At 37.4% G+C, this 10568-nt stretch overlaps 1 protein-coding gene across 1 annotated transcript; it reads left to right on the forward strand.

Annotated features, from left to right (window-relative positions):
- The first annotated feature begins 7147 nt into the window (after nucleotides 1–7147).
- On the forward strand, nucleotides 7148–7483 carry LOC148954874 (uncharacterized). The gene has a single exon (XM_089105461.1). The coding sequence runs from the start codon at nucleotides 7148–7150 to the stop codon at nucleotides 7481–7483; it is 336 nt and encodes a 111-aa protein (XP_088961587.1).
- The last annotated feature ends 3085 nt before the right edge of the window (nucleotides 7484–10568 follow it).

The following is a 10568-nucleotide window of genomic DNA, read 5'->3' on the forward strand; positions in this document are numbered from 1 at the left end:
CTGAACACTAAAAATGGCATTTTTCCATTAATGGCCATTTTGTTTACTGGACATTTGAGCGTTAAGCTCACATTGCTTATTTACGTGTTATTTATCGATACTTTAGGTAATAATCCCCTGACCCTTAAAAAGAGATAGACACGTCAATGTCAGCATAAAATTTGACAAAAATTATAAGCAAGGATTGTAAGCTCCATACTTTAAATTGGCAGCACAGTTCCAAAAAGTAACTACAGACTAATTAAAGTCTAAATTTGCCTCACTTATTACAGAAGGAAGACTTCTCTATTCTGTAATTAACGTCTCAAGATAAACATGAGGGAACAAATTCTTCAAACATCTTAAACAGAGGAACAATTGACTTTACTTGTGAGGACTTTTTGAAGCTTGGAAATAGACATAACTAGATCCAAAAGTAAGTCTATTGGGTTTATTAGCAATTTTATACAGGTCTGGAGTTTGAAATAATATGCTAAACAGATTTTTCTTCAACTCTTACAGTTGGTGCTCCTCAAACGCACCCTTTTTGATACTTTTAAGCTCGTATAGTTGAAATTCTGCACCGAAATGCATTGCTTGTTTACTCCTGAAGTTCTGAGGACATGGAAAATCAATTGTAAATGGAAAAGTTTTTCCGGGCCTGAGTTGACTTTCGTTAATGAAATCGGGTCTTCTTTCTTGTAGAAGAAATGAACGACTAGACTTTATTTTAGACTTTTGACGTCTGCACTCTGAAATTCAAGGTTTAGTCTATTAGCAATAGGTAAAACGTATTTAAGGAACAAATAAAACAAATTTACTTTTGGATTGACCAAACCCCATAAAGATTGACAGCAATCATGCCCTCATACAAAGTCCACAGATATAGCCAATTATCGTATAGGATCTTACTTCTTTTAACTTTTGATTGTTCCAAGATTATCCAAGGGCACGATCCTGAATGATTAAATGTCAATAATTAAGGAGTGATTAAGATTGCAGTATTGTTGCCCTCCATTACAACAAACTAATAAAACATTTCAAAATTATTGTTTGTTCCTACCAAAATTGGTACTTTACGTAAGGATTTCTGAGCCAACTGAGTCCAGGGCTAACATTGGGCTTTAGATATCCAAAATCAGAATATAATAAGTAAATATTAAGAATCAGAATATAATAAGAACAAAATCAGATTATAATAAGAACAAAATCAGAATATAATAAGCATAAAAAAAATTATGAGTCTACTGCTCTTTTGGAGCCTCCCCCAGGTCACTCAGCGTCCCCAGGTGGAAATTGGGGAACGCCCTACATATTTGTAGGGTACCTTCATAGGATACACTGACCAAGGGGTGACCTTGTCCTTGGGGGTCCATAATAGAAAATGGGGAACCCTTGACCGAGCTATAATACAGGTGGAGAGGGAAAAAAGCCCTCAAATATATACTCAACAGGGTCCACCGGCGTTTCCACACGTCCCATGAGTTACAAACCTTCTCCCAGTAATGGGGAAATCTGCTCTCATAAACCAGGGATGGGCCTATTTCATAAATATAAGTATGGCAACTATAGATATAATTCCTGCATGGTGACGCAGAACACCATCATGGGAAGATCCTCTATAGGAGGACAGCTGCTGTAGGGCGCAAGATACAGATCTATGGACAATAGCCTCTGCAAAAGGCTGCCTCGACCCTTTTGGGGTACCTGCAAGACTGGGAACCTTGCAGTCATCTCTATTCCCACTTGAAAATTGGTGCCCCTTGGGGAAATTGTAGCCTATTAAACGACACGGTCTTCGCACGGGGTTCTCATTAATGGATAATTTTTCTGGGCATGGTCTGTTATGACAGGTGTTTTTGGGCTGAAAAACCTCTCCCTAGCTAATTTATTGACTATGGGCTGCCTCCCTGTAGTAGCATAATATTAGTAGGCATGAATGTATAATAAGATGGGGGTAATAGGCCTGGGACTGTCTCTGCAGGATTTTGACTCTTGTTGATAGAAGAGCATCGCCAAGTGCTGAAAACCATGTTGTGATCAAGATGGGCCCAGGATTGCGCAAAGCCTCTATTCATGCTGGAGGTCCCAAAGACTTCTTGTTGTCTGTTTCTAAGCCGGCTTAAGTGCTTCGGTGTTGACCTGAGAAGATATGTTGATCCCGCTCCTTCACTGGTATCCGGGATCATTGCTCTTTCCTGGTTGCTAAAATAATTTCAAAATTTAAAGAACATGAAAATTGGAACTTGGAATGTTATGATGTTAAAAAATGGCTACCGGGTAGACATTTCGACTGAGGAATTCAGACGATTCAAACTGGACTTATTAGGAGTTTCAGAAACTCGTATCCCAGGGCTATGAAGCATGAAATTAGGTGATATAGAATTTGTTTACTCAGGCAGGAAGGATAGGGTACACAGACAGGGAGTAGGGCTCATGATGGATAAGGAAGCTCCTAAGTCTTGTTTAGGCTGAGAGGGTATTAATAATAGAATACTAATTACTTATTTTATTATTAAACGTTCAGGTTATCAGTTATAGTAGTATATGCCCCTGCTGAACCGACTGATGCAGATACTAGTGACTCAGTTGAATTTTGATTACAATTACAGGAGAAAATAGACAGGGTCCCAGTTAGAAATATGGTGTTTTACTAGAAGATTTTAACACCCATGTCGGTAGAAATAGGGATAGATGGCATCGTAACCTAAGTAAATTTGGTGTAGGAAAAGAAAACAGTAACGGTTACAAACTTTTGCAGTTTTGTATGTATAACAGTCTAGTTATAACCAATACGGTGTTTGATCATAAAATGACCCATAAGTTGACAAAGTGTTCACGTGATGGTAAGACAGGAAACCTTATTGATTATGTTATAGTAAACCGAAGATTGGCATGACCAATACAAGATACTGGGGTATATAGGACTACTGTTATTGATGTTAAAAGTAAAGGTCACCCTCTAGTAGTGTCTAAAGTTAATTTAAAGCTGAAATTTCGGAACGGTAACTACCTCCCAAGAAGTTATTTTATTTATAGACTCCAGGATGAGAATTTGAGAGAAACTTTCCAGGAATAGTTGCATACTAAACTTGAGAGTTTAAAATTTGACAATTGGGAAGATGGTTGGAATAATTTTAGAAAAACAATTTGTGAAGTTACTGATGGTGTCTTAGGGAAGAAAGTTAGGACTGCAGCTAGGAATATTAGAGAAAAATCCTTATGTTTAATAGAGAGGAGAAGGGGCTTGTACAATAATTATCTGAGCGATAGATCATACGAAAACAAAAGTAATGTAAAGAAAGTGGAGAAAGCACTAAAATATGAACTAAGGAGGTGTGAAGTGGAGGCCATGGATAAAATTGCCAAGGATCTGGAAGATACAGCTAAATGGCATAATATAAAAAATATTGCACTGGCATGTTAATAAATTGAGAGGGAGTAGTCAATCCGGACTTTCTCCAGTTAAAGATAGGAACTGGGCCACAATTACTGGTAAGGAAAGAATTAAAGAGAGATGGGCGGAACATTTTGAGAATTTGCTAAACCGAGATACAGTTGCAGGAGAAGATAGAGGAAAATGAAAAAGTTTATGATACCTTAGATGTGAAGTAAGATTTGTTTAGTGAGTAACAATCAGCGACAGTACTAAAAGGATAAAAAACAACAAGGCTCCAGGTGCTGACAGTGTGGTAAGTGAGGTTCTTAAATATGGTGGCTCTGAGGTTAGCAATAAATTACTGAAGATTATGAATATGATTTTTGAAAAAGAGGAAGTGCCTAACGATTTTAAGAAAAGCTTAATTAAACCACTGTATAAGAAAGGTGAAAAGAGTGAGTGTGTTAATTATTGAGGCATTAGCCTGGTCTCTTTAGGTAGAAAATTACTTAGTAATATGATACTTTTTAGAGTAAGAGATGATGTAGACAAAGTTTGAAAAGAAGAACAGTGCGGTTTTAGAAAAGGTAAAGGATGTGTCGACCAAATTTTCACTCTTCACTTTTCACTTTGGTCCTCAGTTTTATAGATTATGAGCAAGCGTTCGATTCTGTTGATAGAAGAGCTTTAGCAAAGGTTTTATCCTTGTATGGTATACCAGACAAATACATTAAAGTGATTAGTACTATTTACGAGAATAACACTAATGCGGTTAAAGTAGGAAATAAGGTTAGCAGCTTTGTATTAAATCAGGAGTTAAGCAGGGTTGTGTTGTATCCCCTTTCTATGGATCATTTGATGGACTTTGTTTTCAGCAGCAAAGGAAAGGCAATGGGAGACCACGGAATCAAATGGGGAAGAAAAACTCTCCGGGTTTTAGATTATGATTTAAGCATTCTAGATGAAAGTTTGAGCAAAATGAATAAGCTTATAGAGTTTTCCAAGCTCAAGGTGCTAGAATAGGTTTAAATATTAATATGAGGAAAAGAAGGTCGCAAAGGCTAGCAATAAGTAAAACGATGAAAAAGTGAGGTTAGGTAACAAAGGGATTGATCAAGCGGACAGCTTAACTTATCTTGGTAGTGTTATTAGTAAAGACGGTGGGGGCAGCAAAGATGTTAAAAGTAGAATAGCCAAGGCTCAGGGTGGTTTTTTACAGTTAAAAAAAGATTGGAGGAATAGGAAGATAAGTCTGCAAACCAAGACTGGAAGGTACATTTTCTTATTGGAAGGTACAGTGATGACAGTGGTCAAATATGACTCTGAAGCATGGGCGCTCCGAAAAGCGGATGAAGATTTAATAGATGTTTTCCAGAGAAATTGTCTACGGGTTGTTGGTTACCTGTCTCAATGACCGTATTTCAAACTGTAGGTTGTAAGAAAAATGTGTTTCAATCCCGCTTTCTAGGGATATAATGAAAGAAAGGTTGAGATGGCTAGGGCACGTTTTGCAGATGAAGGATAACAGATTGGCCTAGGCGGTTGGTGTAAACTTTCTTGGTTCACTTCTCTGTGAATTGTCTACTTCTCTGTAAAGTGTGACTTCTTCTCTTTGGAGTCTTACGGTAGCGTTGGCCTATTATCTGGGTTCTACCGGTGGAGGATGTCTAGAGTCTCTAACCATCACTTAGTGTATGTTTAGAGTATAAAATGTTTATTTATACATATAATACATTGAAATGTACATATGGCGAGGACGGATACAGAATTAAAACTGACTCAAATAATCTAAATTGGTAACTTATATTCAGCACAATATGCAGATACACATCCGGACGTTTGACAGAACTGTTCTATTTTAATCTCTCAACTTCTAGGAATTGCAGCAAATATTCAGAATTAATTTAGTTATCAAGGAAATGGGATTTGACTAGGAAATGGACCTTTTGACATATACTTAGAATTTAATTATTGGTTTCAACCCAGAAAAACCCACTTCCAAAGTTTACATTGGCCTAGACGACCAGCCGTCTAGGGCTAAGCGGTAAGCAGGTCGTCCTCGTTTGGGGTGGAACGATGTTATAAAGAAATATTTAAAGGAAATGGAAATTTCCTGGGAGGGTGTAAAGAGGGAGGCTTTGAATTGATTGGGATGGATGAGGAGGTTACGTAACTGTCTTGGCCTCAGGCAGTTTGGTGCCGTGGTGAGTTGTTAGTAGTAGTAATAGTAGGTGGAAGACTTTTACAAGTGACAGAAGAATACAACGATAATAAATGACAAACACAACCAATTACGGCAGGCCAGGGTAAATAATCTTTAATTAAAGTGGTCGGGCTATTCCGTTTGTCTAGAATTACATTGCCGCAGCCCGAAGCAAAATGTGCTAGATCAGACAAGCGACAGCACCTCAATGAGAAAGCAAGAATGGCAGAAGAAGCAGCCCGACGTGGTGACACGAGAGCTGTGTACCGCCTAACTAAAGAAATCGTTGGGAAGACCAACGTACAAGATGGACCAGTAAAAGAGGAAAAAAGAAGACTGCTAACTGATCCCGATGACCAGAAAAATAGATGGGCGGATTAGTTCGAAAGCCTTCTAAACCGCCCGTCTCCTTCTCGACCACCCTTTTCCTTCTGTTCTACCAGATATTCTGGACAGCCCATTTTTGGGTCTCCTCATTAATGAAGACGACCCAACGGCGGATGAGATCCTTTCAGCCTCGAATAAGCTGAAGAATGGAAAATATCCGGTTAGTGACTGTATATCTGGAGAAATGGTCAATTCATCGATCCGCAGGTCCCTTTCGGTGTGGCTAGTTTACTTTTCCCTTCTCTTGCAAAAGGAAAAAGTCCCCAAAGACTGGAGAGCAGGAACCACCATTAAATTGTTCAAAAAAGGAGACGCGACAGTCTGTGGCATATTACAGAGGCATCAACTTCCTCTCGATACCCGGAAAACTCTTCGGCATAATCAATTTGACAAGACTTCAAGCTGCCTTAGAACCACATTTACGCGAGGAGCTACATTGTTTCCGGCAAAAAGATCTTGCGTCGATCTGATATTCACACTGCGCACCATGCTTGAAGAATCAAACGAGTGGATACGACATCTATGTCTATTGTTCGTCGACTTTGAAAAAGCGTTCGACTCAATAGACCGCCCAATACTATTGGGGATCCTTATCTTCTAAGGTATTCCTGAAATGCTGGTTCACCTTATCATAGCAGTGTACGAAGACACGGAATGCTGCTTGAGAACCTCCGAAGGAAATACAAGATATTTTAAAGTGATGACAGGTGTCAAATAAGGATGCGTATTATCTCCATTTCTCTTTATTCTAATAGTAGACTACATTTTCAGGCAAACAGATGGATACGGGATCAAAATTGCAGGCAGACTAGTCCAAGATTTGACTTTGCAGACGATGTTGGATTGATGGAGAAAGACAAAAGTAAACTTCAAGACTTTTTATGCAAGTTAGCCGAAAGAGCCGAGCAGTTTGGGTCACATATCAACCCCTCCCCCCAAAAAACCAAAATGATGTCAACCACTAACTCACCGATGAACATCCAGTTGGGGACTGAAAGCATAGAGGAAGTCACCGACTTCCGATATCTTGGTAGCACCGTTTCGTTTAGTGGCGATTCCAAAAAGAGCTGAGAACACGAATAGCCCTGGCAAGATCGGCATTTCAACGACTTCGACCAGTCTGGAGATCAGCGAAGTACTCACTCCAGCTAAAACTTCGCCTTTTCAGAAGCAAAGCCCTTTCGATATTGACGTACACGATGGAATGTTTAAAACTCACAGCTGAGCTGGAAAAGCGACTCGCTGCATATGAAAACAACTGTCTTCGATGTATCCTGAACATTAACTGGAAGGATAGGATAACAAACTTGAAAATTCGCCACTGCACAAACCAGCTTGATGCCGCTGATGTAGTCAGGCAACGAAGATGGCGCTATCTTGGCCATGTTATCCGTATGCCAGGATCGAGACTACCGAATATGCTTCTACAGTGGCAACCAGACGACACGCGTCAACGAGGAAGGTCCAAAACCACGCTTCGCAGGATATATGAGCGGGACAGGAGAGCCCTTCATGCATCCTTAATCCCAGAGTAGGAGGACATCTACGCCGCAGTTCATTTGCGGGATGATTGGAGGCTGTTAACGAACGCCCTGTGTGCCTCTAGAGGTACAGGTGGAGCTAAGTTCTAAGGTAAGGTAAATGTAAGCTTCGTTCAAACTTTTCTTCCTTGAACGTGCCCAAATGTAAATTGAATTTTAGTGAAGGTGGCACAATTCTCATTTTCTTACATTGTAGAAGAAAATCCTGCTGGTTGATAACATTTGCATTTTTTTTTTAGTGTTTATATATTTATAAACATTTTGGGTCAGATTATCCCCATAAATATGACATAGATCATTTCGGAGACCTTTCCATGACGATAAACAAAAGTTCAAATAGGGATGAAAAGTTCAAAGAGTAATTCTTTAGTTGTCATGAATACTGAGGACCAGAAATCCAAATTAAGGAGTTGACTAAATGATGAAAAAATACAAGAAACTATCGTATAATCCAACAAACTCTTTTACAAATAAGTTTAAGAACGAATTAAATTGTTTGAAGGATGAAGGAAATATTACAACTAAACTTTATTACAAATGCCTGGCACGTAGTTCCTTGTGCCCTAAATTATATGGAATTCCCAAAATTCACAAGCCTAACCTACCATTACGATCAGTTGTGTCAAATACAAGGTCACCAACAAGTTCTTGGAGCAAATGGTTAGTGTCAATCTGTAAACCATTTTTGTCTACACAAATTTTGTACATTAAGAATTCTCCGAATTTGGTTGAAAAACTGAAAAGAGTAGAAATTTCTTCAAGTTCTTTGCTTTCAAGCTTCGACAATATATCAATGTACACAAATACTGATGTAGAAGCAGCCGAAACTCTTCTAAAAAGAAAGCTGTTAAGAAATTTGGACATGATTAGTGGCAAAACAGATTTGGAAGTTTCTGTAATTATGTATTTATTATGGTTGTTTAACAAGTTCTCTTCTTTTTTTAAATTCAGAGGGGAGTTTTTTGAACAAGTAAATGGCTTTTCCATGGGGTCCGTTTATCCCCTTATTAGCTAATATTTTCGTGGAGAATATTGAAACAATTGCGTTAGATTCGTATTTTTTTAAACATATTTTTTGGGACCGATATATGGATGACTTAATTTCAGTAGGGGATTATGGGGAGGAGGAATTAAAAGGATTTTTGGAACATCTTAATAGTTTGGGGGGACTTAAAGTTTACTGTTGATTTAGAAGAGAATAGGAAACTTCCTTTTCTTGATGCTCTTCTTTAAAAAAATAAAAATAGTCTGGATTTTAAAATTTACAGAAAACCGACAAATAACAATAGATTTTTGTCTTAGTTCCGGTCACGCTTGCCAAGTAAAAATTGGTTTGATCATTTCTTTAACTGACCGGATCTTTAGTATTTGCTCTCCAAAATTTGTTGAGGAGGAGTTGTCTTTTCTAAGAAAAATATTAATAAGTAACATGCATCCAGAGTGGTTAATTAACCAGATTTTTTCAAAAAGATGAAAACCGGGCTAAGTGAAAAACTTAAAAGAATTTTACAGAGTAATGGTCTAAAGGTAGCTTTAAAGAGTAATAATACTTTGGGTAGTTTTTTAAGTTCTGAGAAGAATCTAACTTCATTGGGGAAACAAAGTGGGGTCTATAAGATCCCATGTACTTGTGGAAGCTCATATGTGGGACGTACTAACCTGGAAATGAGATTATAGCATAAAGATTCTATTTCATCGGCTTTAAAGCAAGATTCTAAGTCTGAAGATTTTACTTCAGCCCTTTCGGAAGATATTTTAAATTCTCCAGACCATTTTATTTTGTTCTATAATGTCTCTTTGATTTCTAGGGACCGGGGTTTAAAGCAAAGTTTTCGAGAAACTCCTGAAATAAAGAAAATCTTGTTCAAGAATGTAGCTTTGAATCGTGACACAGGTGAATTTGAGTTGAACTCTATCTACGATAATTTGTTAAGATCTGATAGAGTAAAGCTCAATTCATCCAATGTAGTTGACCTTTGTCCAAGTGTTATTTTATTAAAAGCTAATGAACCGGGTCCAAGAAAGTCAAGAAGGCTAGCTTCTGCCTTTTCTTTGAAATGAATTAGAAAATTAAACAATATATAAGTTTTGTTTTATTTCGTATTTAAACTATTGTTTTTAATTGTTTTAGTTTAGTTCTACTACTGATGACGGTCACTGCATGTGTGACCGAAATATCTGGTATTTTTGTGAATTTCTATCACTGTTAGTTTCTATCACTGTTAGTTTCTATCACTGTCTATTAAAAGGAAATTATCCCTATTTGAACTTTTATATATCGTAATGGAAAGGCAGTGTGGTCTCCGATATTATCTATTTCTTAAAATTCCTTTTAACCTATTCTTTTAAGAAAGTTGGCATCAAATTTAACACTTTAAAAACGAAGCTTATTTACTTCCATCGTTTAGGTAGTTCTTCTGAAGTATACTTTAGATTTTATACATTGGTAAAATACTTAAATAGGTATCCTAACTAGTATACTCAGCTAATTATTTATTTTGCTCTTGATGCTTTTGATCTGATTTGAAATGTTTCATTTGAAAGGTAGACCTAGGGGGAACAATTGAGTATGGAAATGCGGCCTTTAATTGTTCAATACAAATTAGTGCAGGTAGATTTGCGGGAAATATTTACATTTTCACATAGTTTAGCTACTATGAAAGTAAATACATCACTTGATGCCTTTTTTTGCCCTTTCCAAATTCAATCAATACTTCAGGAGAAATTAGATTGTAAGCCAAATGAACTTACAGCCCAGAACAGGGAGAATCTCGTGTTCCATCTTTGAAATTGTCCTATTCTTTTAGATTATATTCGTTAACCAGAGTGTATCGTACGAAACACACGCTAGAAGTTTTAGTGTCTGATTCACTTTTACAACTTTGTTTGCTACAAATAAAAATATTAACATCCAATACTAATCCCACCTGTGAACACCTTTAAATTTATCTTTCTGGCTCTTAACCTCTTTGTATTAAAAAGAAAAGAATAGCGTGTTCTGAATGCAGATTTAGAGTATTCGAACTCAGTTAAATGTGGAAGATGAAATTGTTCATTTGATGCAGGATGTGAAGTATGC

This window comes from Artemia sp. Qi Xiang Cuo, chromosome 2 (assembly GCF_049724085.1).
Source record: "Artemia sp. Qi Xiang Cuo chromosome 2, ASM4972408v1, whole genome shotgun sequence".
Lineage (NCBI taxonomy): Eukaryota > Metazoa > Arthropoda > Branchiopoda > Anostraca > Artemiidae > Artemia > Artemia sp. Qi Xiang Cuo.